Source organism: Leopardus geoffroyi, chromosome B3 (genome assembly GCF_018350155.1).
Source record: "Leopardus geoffroyi isolate Oge1 chromosome B3, O.geoffroyi_Oge1_pat1.0, whole genome shotgun sequence".
Classification (NCBI taxonomy): domain Eukaryota; kingdom Metazoa; phylum Chordata; class Mammalia; order Carnivora; family Felidae; genus Leopardus; species Leopardus geoffroyi.
Window position 1 is genome coordinate 114382542 of NC_059337.1, and position 22870 is coordinate 114405411.

Consider the following 22870-nt stretch of genomic DNA (forward strand, 5'->3'; position numbering starts at 1 on the left):
ACAGGAGTCATAAATTGAAATGTTTTCAGAGAAGGAGCTTCCTCACTGAAGGCCCCCAACAGGCCTCTTCTACATACTGACACCGGTTGGTACCAGAAGCCCATTACCTTTTTGGAAATCAAGGCTACATAGCAACCTGATTATCCTCCTCCAGGCTGATTGCACAAGGACTATGCCCTGTGTGCAGAACAGAGACAGCCCCTGGCCTTGTGAGAAATGTATCTTCATAACCAACTCCCCCTCCAAAGGAGTGGGGAACTGGATCCAAAAGATGGTGTTCATGAAGGATATTCCAGAATCCAAGTCCTGTCGTTTTAACCATTTCATTCCTGAGCTTTCCTAGCTTGCCTCATTATTAGAAAAATTAAAAAATGTATAAGATGATAATTAAGCTTTCTTTCTCCCTAGAATTTCATCATCAGGGTTTGATCATCATTGTTCCTGTCATTTATACATATCAAATATCTTCATCTAAGAATCACCAAGAACCTTTGGTTGCCTGGAGGCAGGAATTATTATTCACATTTTGCAGATGGGTAGGCAGTCACAGAGAAAGAAAACATGCTTTGACTTACCTAAAAGAGTCTCAGAGAGTGGATAACAAATGTTCCCACAGTCTGTTTTAGAGAGACCTGACTTCACTGTAAACAGATTTTCTCCATGTAGCTTACTCGAATACTTCTACAAGCTCAATCCTGTGATGCTGAAAAAATCCCCAATAATGAAAATATTTTCAAAACCTAGTTCACTTATTTGAGTTTTCTATTTGTATTGAAACCAACCAAATTCCAGTACAATGAAATCATACTGCCTTGGCGGGTCTAAATGTCAGAGTCATCAAAAAGGAGAGAGGGAAAGAGCGCCCTAATTTTTAGAACTTCCGCTTAAAGTGAGCATAGAAAAGATTCACTTATCTATTTCCTGACCAATTAGGTCATTGGGCAGGAAATCACCTTTTTTGAAAGGCCAGTAAGCAGATGCCTTCTACCTTTAATTTCCCATAAACAGCATTAATGATTATTTATGCCAGCCCTCTCATAGAAATGTTTGAAAGTCCAAAGACATGAGGCCACTGAATTTTCTAGATGAAAATAAAGTTACAAATTTATAGTAACTGACAGTGTCCCACCTCCCTTTCTCCCACTTCTGTCTCAAATAATCCTAGCACCTGTAACCACCCTCCAGTCGTTTTCCCATATTTGAGGTCCTATTAAGTGAAATAACTTTACAACGCCGACCAGATTTTTAAGCCTCCAACCAGAAAGGGTCAGTTTCAGACTACCTGATTTACATGAATCAGGTGCTGGGCCAGTTGATGGAGGTTAAATAACTTGCCAAGCCAGGGCATGCATGATCTTTCTGGAAACCCCTTGCCCTGGGTTACCACTGAACATCAGAACAGAGGAAGCTGATTGTGGAGTCTGAGTGACACACAGATTCAGATGAGTGATGGAATGCTCACACTACGCTTCCATCAGTGTCTTCCTAGAGATGGGCCTTCAGGCTCTCCAAGCCCTTCCCAAGGCCCACCAGGCTGGCAGAGTTGCAGGCTAATTGACATAATGCCTGGAGAAGGCCAATTAGGGTAGCAGTGAAGATAGTCTGCCTGGTTTGTGCCCCAGCTCTGTCATTAACCAACCACGTGACCTTGGGAGCATTACTTAATCTCTCACAGCCTTAGTTGGTCAATAGGGGTGATGATATTACCTACCTCATAGGTGGTTGTGGGATCAAGAGAGATGTACTAAGATACGAAGCTCAAACAAGATGTAAGCTCTCCTTACATATAGGGCTCACCTAGTGCTCCCTTATAGTACTTTAAAAATATTGTCTTTTCTTATTATTAACTTTCAAGGCCTTCTGTGATTGCTCTTGTGGTGGCGTAATGTTTGTAAGCACTCCTGAATCTTTTAGATCTTTTCAAGCCACTCAGTCAGGGTTTCCATTAGGAACTTTTCCGTGGTCATTTGCACTTGTTGCCTTTAGTTGGGACTTGAGCTTACCTGTCCAGAAAGCAGCCAGTGTATGGAAAGTATATCGATACTTTCTTATACTGTTTTCATTAGCTTAGGGGCATGGCATTCTTTATTTTATTTTATTTTATTTTTATTTATTTATTTTTTTTAATTTTTTTTTCAACGTTTATTTATTTTTGGAACAGAGAGAGACAGAGCATGAACGGGGGAGGGGCAAAGAGAGAGGGAGACACAGAATCGGAAACAGGCTCCAGGCTCTGAGCCATCAGCCCAGAGCCCGACGCGGGGCTCGAACTCACGGACCGCGAGATCATGACCTGGCTGAAGTCGGACGCTTAACCGACTGCGCCACCCAGGCGCCCCTATTTTATTTTTTTTAACATTTATTTATTTTTGAAAGACAGATAGAGACAGAGCATGAGCAGGGGAGGAATGGAGAGAGAGAGGGAGGCACAGAATCCAAAGCAGGCTCCAGGCTTGAGCTGTCAGCACAGAGCCCAATGCGGAGCTCGAACTCACGGACTGCGAGATCATGACCTGAGCTGAAGTCGGATGCTTAACTGAGCCACCCAGGCGCCCCATGGCATTCTTTAAATAGTCACCACTGGCCAAATGTGGCTCTGACCCCTGAAAACATCTTCCAGAACCTGGGAAGTGCCGATCATTTTATTACTGAAAAAAAAATTTTTTTGAGTGCTTAACTAATTAACAACTCCTAATTTTTCACATGTAGCTTTCTCGTGGCAAATTTGGAAGTTCAGCCTTACTTCATCCTATCACTTAGCAGGCACGTACGCAACAAGCTTCTACAGTTTGCTTGAAAAATGCAAAAATACCATTAAGTTTAGATTAAGCAAGATAAAATTAAGAATGTAAATCTGCTGCTAAACTGAATATATAGTAACATGGTTCCAAGTTTAGTAGGAATAACTTATTGACTATTGAATCAGTATTTATTATCTTCCATGTGTCAGTGACACAGAATGAGGCATAAGTTAAGTGATTCAGGCATGCTAGCATGAATCAGACATGGATTTGGGCCTCTTAAAGTATGTATGAGGAGTGATAAGAGAAGCACACCACAAGTAATATACCACAGGATAGAAAGAGATGGCATAGCGTGAGAGAGTGAAATAAAGTATTACAGGAGTTTAGAGGAGGAAGACGTTACTTCTGTGATGACCAAGGAAGTGGCACACAGGAAGTAGTATCAAAGACAACATGTGGACTCAGAGGCATTTCAGGTGTGGAGGGGACATGGGGAAGAAGTGATTGAATTGGAACAAAGTCTCTTTGAAGTGGAATGGAGGGAAGTGGTGTGGAAAGACAGATCAGGCACAGGCTGGAAGAGCTTTGAATGCCAATCTGGGGAATGTAGAACTCTTTGGAGGCACTTGGGAGCCATTGAAAGTTTTTGAGCATGCTGAGAAGCAGCAGGGAAGTGTGCTTAGATGTGACTTGGGGAGGTTAATCAGGCAGAAGAGAGGATGGGCTTTGAGGAACTGACAGCAGTATGGACATCAGTTAGAAAGCTCTAGGAGCCACCCTCAGGTGAGAGCTAATGTGGACCTGATCTAAGGTTGGAGTAGGAGGAATGGAGGATAGGGAATGGATATAGGTGAGATTTTACAGCTAAATCAATAGGACATCACAATTTATTGGAACTGAGAAGCATGGGAGAAGGAGAAATTTACAAATGGAACTGAGGTTCCGAACCAGATTAACTAGAAGGCCAAAGAAAGAGGGAAGAATAAGTTATAATGGAAAAAGTGAGCTTGATTTGAAGATGCTGAATTAATAGTGCTGCTATTCATTATGTCAGGCTTGTCGTTCTTGTTAAAAATGGAGGACAGGTGCTGAAGCCGGTCACAGATTGAGACAAAGGCTACAAAATCATCCACATTGGGGTCACATCCTTGTCAACAGTGAGGACATCCATATGGAGCAGACATTGCAAGCTTGGTGGGAATGAGTCCTATATGGCTCATAATTATGTTCATTTGTATGTTTAAAAATTTTTTTTAATTAAAATAACATTTTAAAATCTGTAGATTATACTTAAAACATGGACTTCTGGCTTCTCTTTTAAAAGTCAAAAGATGTGGCTGACTATGAACTCATATTGTTACATGATAATAATAGCTAGAGCGAGACAGGGTCTGCAGCCTTGAGGTCATGGATGGATTGTCTCATTCACCACAGTCTCCTCTACTCCCCATCATCTCCTGATACTTAATATTAAGCACAAAGCAGAGTAATGGTCACCTAGGGCTGAGGGACAGGAAAGAGGGGCTTGAGGCTTATATAGTTAAGGGGTATGGGGTTTCTTTTTGAGGCAATGAAGTGTTCTAAAGTGGGTTGTAGTGATGCTTGAACAACTGCGAATATAGTAAAAACCATTGAACTGTACACTTTGGGTGGATTGCATGATGTGTGAATTATCTCAAAAAAGCTGTTTTACAAAAATGCAAAAAAGAAAAGAGCAATCAGTTGCTATTGCCTTTGCAGGGTTGGTTTTCTTATAAGAGAAAGTATTTCTCTGTTAATACGTCTCTGTCAAACTGAGGAAAATGAAAGACGAGAGGATTGTGTATTTCAAGAAGAATGGAAGAGAGAGTGTATCACTTTGTGGTAGTAAAGAATTCCTGTATTTTAAGATGCAAACACCTGGCCTCTTTATTAATGGACATTACCTTCCTAGCCACTGAAGGCACTTAGGTGGTAGGAGAAAAATTTGTCATGGCCCATCCCCTGAGGTCCACCCACAACTAGGAAGAGAGAGAGAAGAGTAGCAGAGAAGGAAAAGAATACTCCACTTGGTCCAGTAGAAGCAGTATGCCAAAGGAGGGGGAAGCTTTATCAACTGCTGACAAGAGGTCAAGGATAATGGGGACAGAGAAGTCAGGAGGTTACGGGAGACCACCCAGTGAGAATGCTTAGAGAAATGGGGCCAGAGAGAGACACAGACGCAGATGACAAAGTGCCCTGGATGCATTGTTCAGGAGTTAGTATTTCTCCTCAGTACAGCGGGCTGCTGCTGGAGTTTAGGTAAAGGAGTGATGTGATCACATGAGCACAGTCTAGATCGTGTGTTTTCCAAATAAATTTGTATATGTTTTAAATTATGTGCATAATGAAGCAAGGTCACCCGAAACTTTGTTCTTTCCTATGCTAAATTCTTCATTCTGAAACTCCCAGGCTTGTTGAGGTCCCAGTTGTTGATTTCTATCTAATTCATTCCTGTGCCTGCTTGAACCAGAGAAAATGTATGGTTGGTGTTATCTAACCCAGGGGCTTTCAATCCCAGCACTATTATGTTTGGGGATGGATAACTCTCTGTTATGGGGGCCTGTCCTCTGTCTTACAGGGTGTTTGGCAACATCGCCAGCCTCTGCCCTCTAGATGCCAGTAGCTCTTCCACTTAGATATTGCCAACAAAATCACCTCCAGCCTAGAACCACAGACCCACCTTCATCTGCCATAATATTTGGGCTCAGGAGTGTTAGGCCATGCAAAGTTGATAAAACCACCCTGAAAGATGACTGGTCCAGAAAAGAAGACCAATTCCCACTCCAGACTGAGAGGTGAAAATCAAATGATACAGTAAGCAGGCAATGAATGAGAAGCTCAAGACTTTGTGTGGATTTAGCTAATTCAGTGGACTTCAGCCTCTTTGTTCTTAGTCTCCTCATTTAAAAGATATGGCATCTTGTGGATATAAGGCAAACTGAATGTCTCACTCTGCCCCCCTAGGGCTAAGATTCCTCCCATGGCCCAGGGCCAAAGTGGGCACAGGAATTCAGAGGAGACCTCAAGATGTGCCAGATATGATGGGGGCCTGGCTTCCAAGTGGTGGGACTCATGAGCCTGCCTCTAAGGAGGAACAAGAGGAGGAGAGCAGGAATAGTTTCTGGTGACATCAAGAGAGATCCGCGAAGCTCTGGAGATGTAAGGTAGCTGAAGCTCAACCTGGAGTAGACTAGAAACTCAGATGAATACTTCAGCTCCTCTCCTTTATAGGAAAGTCTTAGAAGGTGAAAAAATGTTTCTCTGGGGATAAGGATGTCTAAAACAGATGAGACATGAAATGGTTAGATCTTCCAGAGTTCTCTTCTGGGTGTGTGTGTGCAGGGGTTGGAAGGGCAAAGGAATTTTATACATATATTCCACCATTTCTACATTGATTAGGAAAATTGAGTTAAGACTCTTGTCAAGCTAAAAAAGTCTTACAACTCTGTTAAACTAAGACTACTTCATAACTGGCTCTTATTCTGTGTAGTAGCATTATGCCTTTTTACTGTGGATGTTGAGTGGCTCGATTTATTACTAGCAATGGCTCCAAGCTGCCTTGCATGCAATCTCTTACTGATATATAACTCTGTTATCTTTTAGCCCAGTGGTGGTCGCTTTCGCTGAGGCTGAAGGAAATTCATGCTGGTTTTTATTTTTAGTCTCATGTCCCTTAACCCCTCTCCTTCTTCTCTAATTTGTCAACTTTTGTGGTAATGAACTGAGCCCCCCAGTCGTCTCTAAGCAATGAGCAATGACTGGACTTTTGTTTATGTGAAACACCATTACAAGAAAGGGCATTCATAGTCATGGCTTTGCTCTGTTTCATTTCAGGCCCTTCTGGATCCAGCTGTGTGACGGCTGCCCTAGGAAACACCTGGAGTCACAGTGTGAACACCCGGCTGATTTTCCAGTACCTTGGTTCAGAGAGAAGACAGGTGAGTGCTTTGGCAATGTATTCTGACTGTCAAGGTCAGACAACAAGATGTACTTAGCAATATGAGTGTTCATCTTCTGAAAGCACTGGCCACATTGTCTGTCCTGGGCCAACACTGTCAGGGGTAGGTAAAGATAGCAGTTACAATGAAGTGGGAAAGAAGCCACTCACAGGAAACCATGTCTAAAAACAGAGCCCATTGAGTTAACATGCCTCCTGATATTTGCCAGTGGCTTGTAAGTGACCAAGGTCCACCCCTCTAGGGGTCTCAAACTCTCCATCTCTAAAAGGTGAATGATCATTTTACTTAGCTGGTGCTTCTTGAGGACTAGATAATTTGTGTACAAATTAAATAGTGATGGTGCTTTTTCTTGAGGTTAGTATGTTTGAAAACTGTAAGCCAGACAGATTCTGCCACATGATTAAACCATTCCCCAGACCCTGGTTGTTTGTGCATTAACTCCTAAACCAGTAGGTTCCAGTACTGAAGGATGCTAGAGAGACCCCCAAAAGGATGATAGCTCTCTCAGAGATCCCTATGTAGGGTTTCTATCCTGACCTCAAGTAAGATTTCCCCACCTTCCATCCAGAAAGGTTACTTTCTACCCTGTTCTTAATCTTCTCTTTTACTCTGAAGGAAGCGACACCACAGTCTGACCCCTTTGCTCAAATATTTCATAATTAGGGAACTTATTTTTCCCAGTGTCTAACAGCAGCTTTACTCTATTGTGTAGACCAGGTTCTAGCATGACCTCTTCCACAAGCAGGAGGAGGAAGAAGACAGGGTGATTGTTATGATTTGCTGGATGGGGCAAAATTCAGAACCCAGATTTGCCCATCTTGCTGATTATATTACAATCCAAGTTATTAACTAAAGAGGCATGAAATATCACGCTGGTGGTCCTTTCTGGGGGAGGTGGCAGGGAGTTGTTGCCCTTTACCTGCATTAGGTAAATTGGCTCTCTTTCAAGGAGTCAGGAATCGTCAGAAACAGACCTGAGCCTTTTCCTGTTCCAGACCTAGCTTTCCAAGTGCCCTCGGTTACAGACCAGAGGATTCTTCTTGGTTTGCTTGGGACTGTGTAAATAACATTCCAGCTTGATGATTGAGTCAGCCATGTTCTGAGAAGATGGAGCTGCTTGTTTTCATTTAGGGAAACATTCTTAAGTTTTCAGGCCCTGGCGTGCTCATTACCTCAGTGATACATTTTCCCCGATGATTCAAGTATCCTGGGTTCTGAATCCATTACTTCTCTTTTCAGTGGAACATATCCGAGGATGTTCCTGTGGAACCTAATGACCTTTGGTTTGTACCCTATGTTATAAATTATGTTAAATAGACCCCGTTTGCAGCTATCAGGGATATCATTAAGGATTGTCAAGCACTACTACCTGCATTCTTATTTGAGGAAGCAAAAGTCCTTGTGAATCAGTGTTAAATCCATTCATTTTCATGGATCTTTAACTCCTCTCCTTGACAATGTGTAGTTTATCTCTCTTTTAGGTTTTAGATGGCATACATTGATTTTGTGATGTAGTCTATTGTATGTGGAATCATGGATTCCAGGCTCCCAGATCCTGTTTTTACCAATTCTAGCTAGCATTTATTAGTAAATAAAGAATCTAGATCCATATTTTTCTTTTCCTTTTGTTTTAATAAATTAACCAGTCATTTCCATGTTTTTAATGTCAACAGGAAGTGGCTGGTAGGACAAATGCTATTATTTTATGTCTCTTTAGTAACTGTAGGGTTTTGGTGGTCCTCGGTTCTTAGCTCGTGAGGTCAAATACAAGCTACTAGTCACAAGAACGAGGAGCACAGCATGGATGGATCAGTGACAGTCTATCAACTCATATCCTATCAAATGAGTCAGTGGTGTTATCTTTTTTTTTTTTTTCAACGTTTATTTATTTTGGGGACAGAGAGAGACAGAGCATGAACGGGGGAGGGGCAGAGAGAGAGGGAGACACAGAATCGGAAACAGGCTCCAGGCTCTGAGCCATCAGCCCAGAGCCTGACGCGGGGCTCGAACTCACGGACCGCGAGATCGTGACCTGGCTGAAGTCGGACGCTTAACCGACTGCGCCACCCAGGCGCCCCAGTGGTGTTATCTTAATCTACAAAGAACAACATGTTACTTTCATTGCTAATCAATCAAGAGCAGAGTTAAATGCTTTTGAATGATGTTTTCACACACAAATTAGTAAAATATGTACATAAAACAGTAAAATATAATAAAATGCTGTAGCAAAGTAAAATATGACCAGCATTAAAATGGCCAACCCAGGCAAGAGAACTTATACTTAATCAATCTCTAGAAATGTGCATGCCTTTGGGGACCAGTCCTTCAATTTGTGGCCTAATAACTAGGATAAAATTTGGTATAGAAAACATCTCTCTCTCTGATGAACTTATATTGCATTAGTAGAAGGTGTGCATTATGAGACACTGAGCCTTTCCTGTAGTCTTACTTCATGACAAAGTAGAGAAGCCATATGAAGATAAACCTTTTCTGGGATCTGTGCACAAAACAGTGGCTTAAACTAGTCTTTAAGGCAATTGTTCCAAATAGTACTTCCTTAAAACACTACTTAGTAGGGGAACATGCTTAGATCATTCTAGCGTTGGCAAATCTATGGAACACCAACCACTAGGAGAAGATACCAGGCATAGCTCTCCCAACCCCCACCAATGCACAGAGGCCACTACACCAAGGGATCAAGGACACGGAATGAGGATTATGTTTTATCCCGTTTCTATGACATTGAGCTCTACACCAGGGCTCTTGAATGTGAGGCTTAGTCTGAGATCACAGGGCTGGAAGGAGGTCAGGTCAAACTGAGCAGCTCTTCGAGCCGATTAAACCAAGAGCTGAATTGTAAAGTCCAAGGGAAGGAGTCCTCCCTGGCTGATTATTTTCTTTACACCCTGGAAACTTTGTAAAATTATATAACCAAAAAAGAAATCTCCTTATCAGGGCACAAGCCGAGTTAATTCTCTTGTTTATTCTGCTTCAGTGTTTGCAAAAACCCTCTTAAGAAACTGGGAAACATTTTCTTTTGGACTAATTTAGTTTTTTTTCCATTTGACTTTTATTTACTCTTTTTCGAGTCTGCTTCAATCCTGCCCCACCCTTTTTGCAACATTTTTATTCTTACCAAAGACATATCTTTAAAGTAGAATTAAAGTGGCTTCTACTAGGTTTTTTTCTCTTTTAGTATTTTGAGTTGTTGTTTTTTTTTTAATAATCAAAAATATGTTTCTGCTCCACCATGTACATGGCATGGGGATGCAAAGAAGCAGAAGACACAGTTCCTGCCTTCAAGGTCCTTCTGGTCTCGTATGAGAGCTGATACATGTGTGCACACTCATAAACAATCAAAACGAAGTGCAGGAGTTCAAGAACAAACTAATATCGAAGTACTGTCACAAGGCAGTGTTTGATATGTTACCTAATAAGTGGTGAAAATGGTACCTGCTTTGAATCCAGAGCAAGGTAAACTCATCAGAGGCACATTAGTCTTTTTAGAAGGTGGTGGGGCTTGAGTATCACTTTAAATCAGTATTTCTCAAGCCTGGCTGCACTTTAGACTCATCACGGGAGCATTTACAAAATACCAACACCAGAACCCCACCCTGACCAATTAAATCAAAATCTGTGCCGATGGGGCTGGGCACAACTATTTATTTGTAAAGCTCTCTCAAGTGGATTCTACTGTGCAGCCAAGGCTGAAAACCGGCGCCTTAAATAGATAAATGTCTGTTACAGAGAAAAGCAAGGGAAGATTTGGGGTAAAGAGGAACAGCAAAAGAAGGCAAATCACACATTCAGAAGGCACAGGTTGGGTTTGGCCCTGTCACAAGAGCAGAGGGTCTGTGCCCTCATTCACTTGACACCTCATTCACTAGTCACCATGTAAGATGCCAGAGATTCAAAATAGGAGTAAGTTGATGCCCTGAAGTTGTTCACAGTCTACTGGGGAAAGAGGTGAACGTGTGAATGGTACATGCCGCAGGGCATGATGAGTTCGGTGAGCTTGGAGGAGAGGGCGGGCCCCACTGCAGAGAAGGTTCTGTGGGGGTTGTTGAGGCCACAGCATGCACAACGGATGGGCTGAGACCTTCCTTCAGGAGGCGCTTGCAGTGACCACGCGGGCTGCCATGAGGGGCTGGAAAAGCTGAAGTAAGGGTGCTAATACTTGAAAAGAAGATGAAAAACTTGATGAAATATTCATACTATTTCTCATCAAATCATCATGAAGTCCATTCCTACAAACCACGTATGGGGATTATACAAATTTTTCAGTGCCCTAGAAGGAGTAATGAAATAAATTAATCCCAACTAAAGCTTCACACCCTCTTGATGAAATATTATGACTCTCTCATTTCAACGAACGGGGAAGAGGTGACTTATTCATATAGGAGGCTTATTTAAAAGGATTTTATAATAATATTTTCATCCTTTATTTAGCAGTCACCTGGAAGTTAAAGAACACTTGAGGAAGGGGCACATGGGTGGCTCAGTCAGTTAAGTGTCCGACTCTCAGTTTCCCCTCAGGTCATGATCTCATGGTTTCATGAGTTGGAGCCCTCTACACTGACAGTGTGGAGCCTGCTTGGGATTCTCTCTCTCTCTCTCTCTCTCTCTCTCTCTCACTGCCCTTCCTCTGCTCATGCTGTCTCTCTCTCAAAATAAGTAAACTTAAAAAAAAATAAAGAAGAACACTTGGGGGAAGAGCCTAAAGTACCCAGTAAATTGTTGACAAGACCAATAATACTACTCAGGCTCCTGATCCCTACTGGAATCCTTAGGTTTTCCTCAAGGTCCCAGGTTGTTTTGCATTTTGGAAGTATTTAGTGTCCCCTTCCTAGTGATATAATTCTTCTCTCAGTATCCATTTTGTGTTTTAAAAGACTCAAACACCATCACTGTGAAGACTTCCTGACACCCAGCCTTAATCAGCCCCCTTTCCCTCAGTTTTGCCCACAGATGCACTTAGTATTTGTCTCTGTTCTTGCGTGAGTGAAACCCAGATTGCCAACCCCTTGAGCGCTGTGACTGAATCTTATTTGTGTACCCTCAGAGGCAGAACAATGCTTGACACTTATACATTCAATACATTTTTTTTGAAAATCAGAGAGAGAGAGAGAGAGAGAGAGAGAGAGAAACTCCTATCTTTGCATGAACCCGGTCTTAAAGAAGAAAGCCATATAGCTTATTTGGAATCACTCTTCCCCATAAGAATTGAGTTACGCAGCTTAATAGTTCCCTTAAAGTGCCAGTGATTGTCAGTTAAAAAGGTTGGCATCAGACCTTGACGATTATAGCAGATACTTATAAAGAAGTGTTGTACAAAGACTGAATATAGGAATATCTTTTTGTGGAACCAGCCTGCTGGGGGCTCTGGGAGAGTGGCAGCCAGGCTTCCTTTGAAATCCTAGTTGGAATATTCCACTGTGTAAGCAAACCAGAGCCCTAAACACGGACCCAGACTGAGTGAGGGAGCGGGGCTCCACAGCTGCTTTAAGGGAACAGGCAGCATGGGGTCTTTGGCTGAGGGAAAGGATAAGAAATCTTTGTTGCCATCTTCCACAAGTCATGAGTTCTGCTATCTGTGCTTGGATAGGCTTATTGGAAGGCTGACTAACTAAAGAGATGAGAAATCTTTTCTCCCAGATAAGCTGAAGTGTAGGTTTGGGGCAAGAATGCCACGCATACAATCATATTCACCCAAAGAAAGACATTGAAGAGGATGTTTTACCTCATGGAATCAGTTTTATGTCTCACTACTTGCAGATTCCTCCAGAGGAACTCAGGCTTAGTTGCCCTCACTCAAAAATGAGTGAAATGGTTATTCATTTCTCTTTGTAAAATGGTTCCAGGTCATTGTGTTTGTTCTATTTCTATCTCAGCCTGTCTGCTGTTTTTAGGCAAGGAGGACATGGAGGGCAGGAGACGTGTGTGTGTGTGTGTGTGTGTGTGTGTGTGTGTGTGTGTATCCAACCAGAGGAGAGGTTTGGCTGCAGGGGTGGGAGAAATTTCTTTTTAAGCATAAATGTCTGCAGAAATAGCAAAAGGAACATAGAATCCCAGCCAGGTACATTGCCTTGGGTATAAATGTTCCATCCCTTTTCAGAGCTGCTCAAGTGTGAAATCTAACCCCTGCCCACACTCTTCCATCAGAAGTGCTCTAACAGGTATTGAACAGATTGGGAAAATGTACAAAAGCAGAACCCAGAATGGTGACTTTTAAAAGGACTCTTTTTTTTCAGGTCACCGGGCAAATATATTAAAATCTGAGGAAATCCTACCTGAAATTATGCAGTAACAGCAAATGAATGCAGTTGAGCTAAGACTCAGAGCATAAAGACAAGCTCCATCTGAGAAAGGACAACATAGACACCCAAGGGGACACTTCCTGGTTCTGTCTCCACATTTAAGATAGGAATATCAATGCCTCTCCCACCACCTACAAAAACCAAACTTCATTGGACTCCCTCTGGAAAAACTCAACGTACTCAAAAATATCACTACCTCTGAATGGGCTCAAGTAGATACAACTTTCCCTTGAAGGAAAGGGTCATTTCCATTGGAAATTGACAGTTAAAAATTCGTTAATACAGTTGCTGCCATGTTTCTGATGGGGGTCTCCCTTGGCCATGATAGATAATGTATCTTTGCTGAGGGGCAAAGTCAGTTTTTCCTAGGAGATTTTGAGCCACATGGAGTCAAGAAAAATTAAAATCAAAATCAAAACAAAACAAGGCGGGAGACCATCATGGGGTTTTGAATGTCATTTTTTAGCAAGTGGAGTTACAAAATTAAGTGTTATCATCATTTCAAAAAGGAAAAGCTACTTGCACACCAAAAAAATAGAAAAGACATTATCTATGAATAAAGAATAGTACTGTAAATCAAATATATTTGCTTTCATGGAGGAATTACCACATGTGCTTCTCTCTTTGAGGATCAGCATCTCTGACCATCAGGGGCTGAGTGACTGATCCACTCACAGTGTTTAGGCGTCTTTCCCTTTAGTGAGCCACTCATCTTACCAGTATTTTATCACCTCTGTCATTCTCCTCTAGCTCTGACTAGTTTTATTTTTACACACTGTCTGGTACCAAATCCCCTTATGCAGTGACCCTTCCAGCTCTAACTCCCTAAGTAAGTAAACCAGGGCAAATATGTGAATGAGAGATTTCCAGAGAAATCTCAGCTGTTGCAGGAAGTGAAAGAGACACAGGGCTTTGGAACCAAACTGAAGACCTTGTTGTCGGCTAGGGAAGAGACGTGTTTTCAGTTGGGAAACAACATAGGAAATAGCTATGAGATCTCTTGGACAAGGCAGTGACCTGGGAGTCAAGGACACTGAAATGCATTTGGCTCATTTGAGAATGAAGGTTGGACAGGATGTTGTATTTTGGCTTTGGTTAGCTATGACTGAGAAGAAAATGGGGCAACATCTTTGGTTAGGAAAAGCAAAGGGGAGAGAAGAATTTAAGAGCTACATAAACTATGAACTGATTTACAAATGAACCAGTGCTTTCACTTAGAACAAAGGCATTTAGGATACAACAACGTTCCATCTGAGATTGCCTCCTAGAGATGATCTTATCCAGTGATGTTCAACTACAGCAAGCTTAAGAATCACAGGTGTTTGTTAATGATGCTTCCTAGGCCCTGCCCCAGTGACCCTTCAGCAAGAGCAAGCACTTCCGGTGATTCTCACAAGGGTGGTCCTCAGAACCACACTGTATTCTGGCCATTTCATTTTACAGATGGGGGTAAGCAATTTGAGGTTAAGTGATTTATTCAGGGTTACACAAGTAATAAGTGGCAGAAATGGAACTGGAATTAAATTCTCCTAATTCCTAATCTGTTGCTATTTTCACTTTACTGTGCTGACTTTTAATAGAAAAACTTTGGGCAAAAATGTCCCCTAGCCCAATCAAATTACTGGGTTTGCAGGCAAAGTGGTATTTATATGCTCTAAAACTTTCAGTGGCTTATAAAGAGGTTCTACAGAATTCTGCAAAAAAAAAATATATATATATATTTATATAATATGTAAATATAATTATATATATATTTATATAATATATAAATATATATTGATATTTAAAAATATATATATATGTATGTATAAAGGCATCATCCCACCCCACATTGCGATGAATTACCAGATGAAAGTCAGCATTTTAAGCTCTTTGGTCCAGACATATGAATACTTGACTTTTTCTGAGTTGGACTTCACAGTGAGCATGGACTTCCCAGCTGAATGACTCTTTATAGACAACATCCTGCAAACAAGGCTGTCTTCTCTGCCCCTCTCCCACAAATGGTAACTTGTGCTCATGGAGGGTCACCCTTAGTCTTGAGCTTCATGTTGCCTATCTCATAGGCTGAAGGCATATGATGGCTTGGGAAGCTTGGAGTTTTCTGGTCTTTTGTTTGCCTGGTCTTCTTGGCATGAGAGAAGCTTTGTGATTATCATATTTTTTAACCTTTTCATCTTTATTTTACAAAAGTCAAAGTGGAACAGAGGGAAGGAGGCAGCCATGTGGAGACCTGTTTCCTGCCATCTCAGGATCCCGCAGTTTGGTAGTGAAGAGCATCCTTGCTCAGACCCAGTGCTCCAGGCAACACTAATGTAAAGCCCTTTTCATTGTCTCAGAAGGGAAGGGGGTTAGTCTTTATTGCTTACTGATGGTTGCAGGTATCATGTTTGATCTTTTTACATGCATTATTTGCGCTGACCCAACAAGCCTTTAACATAGATGGTATAGTTTCCTTTTTACAAATAGAGAAACTGAGCGAAGAGGATAAATAACTTGTATTCAGTAGTAGTATCAAGATTTGAAACCAAGTCTGTTTAACTTCCAGTCCTAAGTCTTTTTGCTATACCATGTCCTCTGAGATGTAGGCACTTTTTCTTTTTTTTTAATTTAGGAATCAAATGAAGTGCTGGAAAGTGAGGCCTTGCCTTAGTGATGATTCTTCTGGCTTGCAATGAATGGTCCTTATTATCTTCCTCGCCAATTTTTCCCCAAGGATGACTGGATCTAGAATGTCATTTAGCTTACCTCCAAAGCTTACTGAATTACATATTAGAACAGCACCTCCCACCCTGGGGCCAGGGACATTAGGAAGGCGATGATGAGCTGCTTCTTGCTTTCTTTCCTCTTGCTCTTGCCATTATTTGGCTGAGAAATCCTCCTGGCATGTGACTGTGATTCAGAACTGCTCCTTGCCCTGTCTGTGTGTGTGATTTGAATAGCACAGCTTGTCACACATGTGGCTGAAGCAGATCCAGCTTGGAGAATTCGTCATGTGGTTGCTGTTGCCAGGGGAGTATGCTCGCTCAAGCAGTGCGCTGCCCGGGCCTGTGGTCTCTGCTTCTCCCCAGGGTCCGCTGTGGCTAAGAGGGTCATAACATGGTACAATGCTGGTTTGTGTTTCAACCTGATTGGGGCAGTAGGTGCGGTGGGGCTTCAGACCCTTCCAAAATTGTAATGGCTTACAAAATTAGGTGTAGGGGGATGGGAAGCAGACAAAGGATTTACACAATGGAGGTGTGAGGAAAAACAAATCAAATATACCTCTAGAATTGTTTGAATTTTGGTAAGTCTGATTATGTTATCATAACATTTTATGATATGCTAAACATTATCTAATGCATGATTGGTTGTCAACTGCCATATAAATGATTGAGCTTTCCTAATTTCTACTGCTGTAAATAATTTGGAATTTTCAGTTACCATAGAATTGCCGTATTCAGTCTTTCCTTCCCTCAACCTTCCTCTTGCCCTGTTGCTCTTCCCTCCACACTTTCTCCCTGCCTCCCACCCCATAACCTTCCATGGATTTTTAAATCAATGGCCCCTGGCAACTGCCTTTGAGTTCAAATGTTTGAAGCAGACATTTTCCACAGAGGGTATCTTTCTGAAAGTTTCCCTTCTTGACTTGGCAGAGCTTAAGAATTCTGGCATCTAGGACAAAGAGCATGTGTGCTTGAGTCTTGGACCCTTGTTTTATTGTTACCAAAGGGACTATGATTTTGAGAACACCTTTAGAGAGCCAAGCTACAGTGGCTGTACCCCACCGCCTACTTGCTGAATCCTTAACTCAGAATTGGCAAGGAGAGATTGAGCTGGGATTATGATCCGTGACTCTAAGTAACAGAATTCTCTGAATGTCAAACCTCTAGAACGAGGTTCATTGTTATCAACCTTAAAAAGTTAGAACAGAGGCACCTGGTATATCTGGGAAGGATTAAGAACATACCACCCAAAGCCCCTACAGCCCTGGATTTCTCATTTCTCTGCTCTGTCTACCTAACCATTTACTGAGAGTTTCCTTTGTGCCGACTACTCTGCTAAGTGCATTCTGGGCATTTTCTTGTTCAAGCCTCACAACTACCCTATGAGCCATATATTTCTAGGCATCCTTCATAGATGAGTACACTGAAGTTTATAAACTTCAAAAAAAATTGCTCTGAATCACATGACTTCTAAGAATCCCCTATCCCCTATGAACATACATACACTCCCTCCCCTGCATTCCTGGGTTCTTAACTCTTATCATATACTGAGTCCCACGTTAAAGTAAGGTTATTAATGCCTGCTGCTTGGAATTACTTGCAGAAATTTTCTCCATTTAACCACTGTGGTGTGGCCACCTTCAGTGGTTGCACTAGGTGGAATGCTTCTCTCAAAGAGTGCAATGAGTCATTGCCTTGAGAGAGCTTTTTCTATCTCTGTTAAGTAATCATCAGTTATTTCCTATAACAATGTTGTTCTGTGTGACAACAGAACACCCCTGAGGAAGAATGAGCTACATGGGACATGGTCCTCTGAATCTTCCCATTTAGTCAGGGGAAATATTGGTCCTTCCTCTCTCAACTTCCAAGTTCTGGCCTTTCCAGCCAGCATCTTTTCCATGTTCTGGGTTTGGCTTCAATGTCTGATATTTATTATCAAAGCAGAAAGAAAAGGTCTCTGTGGAGTCTTGCCCACAGTGGGGACGGACCTGTGCCTACCCATTCCTGGTCTCCTCGAGTGAGAACCTGCAGGGCCCTGGAGGTACCATGGTGCACCCTGTAGAGATATCTCTTCCTCATGGATGATGTAGAATGACATATAAATGATATTTATACCTTTATTCTCTCCTTGCAAAGTCCCTTTCCCCACGTAGTAATCAATTTCATGGTTTACCTTTAAAATTTTTTCAAAGTTGTGTGTTCTTCTTTGAGAGTATTATCCCAGCACCCTAATGAAGATTCAGTCAGTGTCCCTTGGAATGGGAAACTCTGGCAGTTCTATGTTCTCTAACAGGGTTGTAAGCATCTAACCTTTCAATAGCCTCCTTATACCAAGCTGCTCTCCCTTATTTGTAGCTATTTATAGAGTATTCTCTCCAGACATACTCTGCTATACTGACCATGCACTGGAGTATTAGGCTCTTCTTTGTGACTGATCTCCATTTCCTACTTATGACCCCATCCTGGCACTAGCCTTACCTTTTTATACCTCCCTCTTCCCTTTTCTCATTTAGACTTTGCTCCAAGATCCCTGTGACTGGCTTTGCTCAGAATCTATTAGCATTTGATCCTGTTGGCTTGAGAAGGCCAGTCTCAGGAACCACCACTAATCTCAGTTTAAATTAAACAGCAGGCATTTCTACCAAAATCTTTTGTTGTCTCTGGGACCCCCGTGCATAGGGGGTCTCATTACATGTTGCGTAATTTTGTCCAAAGGCCAAGTATTTTCAAAGAAAACCCACTGAAATAAGTTGGCTAAGTGACTGCTACAGCATCTGTGAAGTCTTGGTCACTTTTTTCATCTTCAAAAAATCTAATATTTTTCCTCAATTAAGAGATGGTATATGTTACAGCTTAAAATCTTTAGCAATAAGTCTTCTAAGAACTGTAATTATAGTAATAGTCCTTTGTGTATGCTCTAACCATAGACATAGATCCTCTTTTAACTCTTGTATTTTCATCTAGACTAGACCATTAAGTTTTCTTTGTATTGGCCATTCCCTTTTCCTTCCATCCTTCCCTCCTCTTTTTCTACCTTCAAATCTTTTCTGGGTAGATAGGTGTGCCAAATTCTGGGAATATGAGGTCAAAGCCCAGTTTCCTGCCTTGAAGAACCATAGCAGAAGGAGAATACATATTTGAGAGAGAAAGACATATAAATACATACAGGAAGGTTTTGAGGGAATTGTGACAGAGTATAGTGTGGGCATCACTATTAGTTAGGATGGTCAGCATTCTTAGCAGGGAAAGCCTGATCACGGAAGGATTCAGAGGATATTATAATGTTTGAAGTAACACTTGGACAGTGTATCAGGATTTACCAGAAGATGGGTAAGGAAGCTGATAAAACAATATGAACAAAGGCTTTGGGGTGGGAACTGTAAATGGTCCTTCTTTAGTGCTACTGAGGAGGGTTATGAGTGTCTGTACAATGGGTAGGTGTGGAGAAATGGAGTCTGTATATAAAGGCAAAGCAAAGAAAGGCAGGAGAAATCAGACTTGACCCTGAAGGCTCTCAGAAGTCCCTTTGAGAGACTCTCAGCCGGGCTATGACATCAGGTCTGTATGTTACAATGCTCTCTCAGGCAGAAGTTTACCATATGGGTTTGAAATAGGATGCAAGGAAATGAGGACCTGAACCAAAGCAGTGGCCACTGAGATGGAGAAGAAGGAAGAGATATGAGATGGTCAGGAGGCAGGGTCAGTAGCACTTAAGTACAGAGAGAGAGGATCTGGAAGGTGGGGTTGTTTCTGATGTGAGTAGATGAGGTTATCACCCACTGAATGGGCTAGTGCAGGAGAATGAGCAGGCCTGGGAGGGAGAGAAGAGCTGGCCTTGCTTTATGTGATAGTGTTGCTGCTTCCACTCTTCCTCCTAGACCTCGATGAGTGCTATCAGCGATTAGCTTGGAGATCAGAAGAGATTTCTTATAATTGTGCAGAATCTTGAGTCAAAATTTTCTCCTTCCCTATACACGCCCCCCACCATTGCTTCCAGCCCATCATTCTCTTCTCCACCCTCAGCACTATTTCCTTCTTTTAGAACCTGACTTCTACAAAAAGACAATGGTCATCAGAATGTGTGAAAAATGAAGTTTGGAAACACCTGCAGGGGAAAGAGAAAGGTATAAACTATTTGCATGAAGCCCCTGAGCTCAGAGAGGAGAAGGCCCTATGGATAACTGTGTCTTTGTCTCCAGTGAATTCTGGCAAATTTAAAGTCCAAGCATGTGGAACCACTAACTAATTTGGAGGACCACCAGTTTACGCTTCAAGGTTTTCTAAAAGATCCCCATTTACAAATTGGGAATCAGGAATCTATTCCTTAGTGGGCCATGCCAGTCAATTGCTTCTTTGCTCAGATCCCCTCCCTGCCTTTCCCCTGCTCTGCTTGGTACCACAGGGAACTGATCCTGCAATCTGTATTTCCCAGGCTCCCTTTCCATTGATTTTGCTTAGTTTGGGGCCCTGGAGAGAGGGTAGAGGGCAGAAGTATGGGAGGAGCCATGTATTTCTGCCTCCCTCTCTCTGCTTCCAGTGGTGTCTCAGGCAGTAACACTAGTTACCTTTGTGTGGTTCCAGCTCCACAAAGAGCTGGAGTTGGGCAGCTTCATTCTCTGAGCTCTAGTAACAGCACCTCTTCCCTTGCTCCTCCAGCTCTAAAGATGGCAGTGGCTTCCTACTGCTGCTAGTGTCTGGGTTGCCTCACTGCCCCTGTTTTCCTTTTGGCTCTTCCAACACATTTGTAACTAGTTTCCAACATTAAATTCTCTCTCTTAAACTACATGGGATGAGTCCTCTTTGTCTGATGGACTTTGGTACACTCTATGTAAGCTCTGTGGTTGGCACATGGTTAATATAAGAACCCAAATACTTTCTATTGCCCCTGTTCCCCAAAGAGCTCTTCTGCCTACCATGATTCTCCAGCCCCGAGAGTCGGGTTCCTGGGCCGAGTTGTCTTGGAGGGCAAACATTTTGTTCAGTGCTTCCTGAATGGCATGAGAAAAGGAGCTCTCTTGGCCCAGTCTCCTTCCTGTGGGATTTTCCAAAACTTTCCACTTATATCTAAGCTCAGGAAACATTTTAATGGCTGGAAATATGCTTGGAAGGGGGGGGGGGTTGAAATCAACAGAATCTGTACATAGACATCAAGACCCTGGGCCTCCCTTGTTGAAAGTATGGCAGACTCCCATCCTTTAATGAGTTCACATGGTGGCAGAGAAGTTGGCAACTTCTGAATGCAATGATGACATGGAGCAGAGGAGTAGCTCCAAAGGCCAGAATTCTCTCCAGGAGGGCAAGGATGCTCAATGGTTAGCTGTGTATTTGGATTCTAATTCCGATTCACCTCAGATTCTATGAGGAGAATTCTTTGGCCAACAATAGTTGTAAGATTGGTCTAAATCATAATAAATCTTTTCTAAGGCCACTATTACCAATTAAGTAATGTTCCAGTTTGAGCATTCTGAGATTCTGAGACAATAGGCATTATCCAACTGCAGAGTACATTACTGATTTTCTTCAAACAGGCCATGGCTTCACTTTGCTATATTGACCGCATTTCATAACAACTTTCGGAAGGGTCTCTTGGGAAATGAAGATAATTGTTGTCTTAAAGCATTCATCAGAGAAAATTAGAAGTGAAGGGGCTGTACTTGTGTACCTTGTCAGATCCTTCAGTATTGAACCAAGAAGTAAAAAACGTAACCATCATTTCTAGTCTTTTGGGGCAAAACCCCAGAAATTGCTAAGAGACTCTTACATGCTCCATCACTCCAGGGAACAACAGAAACTCCATCCTTTGGAGAATGACTCCGAATCTAATCACATATTGATTTATTTGGGCTGTGTCTAGGAAGTCACCCCAATTTTTTTTAGCACAGGAACCAATAACAAGGACACTTATGTGGTTATCTGATGATGTACAAAACTTCATATACCTTGGAGTCAGATACATGTTTTATATAGAAAAGTAGGAATGTAATGAAAAGGGAGCAGGTGGTGTGCACCAGTGTGAATAGTTTCTGGTGTTTCTGAAATGTCCAGCATTGTATGGCATTGTTACTCTTCCTCCTAACTAAGTTTCTTCCATTAGCCTACAAGGGAGCCGATGGAATAAATTATAGCCCCAGAAATAATATGAGAGGACTTGTTCATCTGAACACCTCAAAAAGCTAAGATGATTTTTTTTTTATCATGTCAGAGATTAAAATTAACTCATGGATTCTGGCATATAACATACATATCATACATACATAAGCCTACAGTATTCACCTCCAAGTAGCTAGAAAGAAGAGATTCTCCACTGTGAAAAAAGATAATGATATTTTAGAATTAAGTTCTAACTTTGTCTCTAATTAGATATGTGATCTTAGGCAAACAACTATGAGTTGTAGGTGTCTCTTCTACAAAATAGTTAATGATCCAGAAGAAGAAACAACGTCATGTTATACTTCATTTACTATTTTGTACAATGAAAATATACTTCACTGTTTATGGTAGGGCTTGCCACATCATTTGTTTGTGCTAACTATAGGATGCAACCCTAGCACTTGGCTCAGGTATTTATTTGGCCAATGACTTCCTCCTGTAATGCTTTCTGACCAGAGGACAGAGGACTACCTCTTGGAATTCTCCTGCAGAGCTTGTTAAAAACTCAGATTCCTTGGCCTTCCCAGACTAAATCAGTAGTGCCAGGGGTAGACCTAGGAATCTGCATCTTTACACATTTTCCAGGTGATTCTTGGGCAACACTAGAGTCTGAGATCCACTGCCAACCAACAACATATGTGTACTCTGTGATGTGGGTTGCCTTAACTCTGCTTGCCGTCTGCATTTAGTTTGCAGTCTGGGTCTTAGCTCTGGGCCTACTACTGGCTAATTTGGTTACACCTTTTCATCTCTCTAGGACTGTTTCCTTATTTATAAAATGTGGGAGCTAGAATTCTTGAGTTCTAACAATCCATGAAAATAGTTTGAGGGTACCTGGGTGGCTCAGTCAGTTGAGTCTCCAGCTCTTGATTTCAGCTCGGGTCATGATCTCACAGTTTTGTGAGTTTGAGCCCTGAGTCAGGTTCTGTGCTGATGGCTCAGAACCTGCTTGGGATTCTCTGTCTCCCTTTCTC

At 42.0% G+C, this 22870-nt stretch overlaps 1 protein-coding gene across 8 annotated transcripts in view; it reads left to right on the plus strand.

Annotated features, from left to right (window-relative positions):
- Positions 1–22870, plus strand: part of RAD51B (RAD51 paralog B) — a 645855-nt gene that overhangs the window by 516250 nt on the left and 106735 nt on the right. For 7 of the 8 annotated variants that reach the window (XM_045451376.1, XM_045451380.1, XM_045451377.1 and 4 more), the window contains exon 9: positions 6600–6703. In XM_045451376.1, coding sequence (XP_045307332.1) covers positions 6600–6703 — 104 coding nt within the window. Of the gene's footprint in view, positions 1–6599; positions 6704–11173; positions 11221–22870 lie in introns of those variants that run through there. The other variant, XM_045451382.1, reaches the window with a different exon arrangement.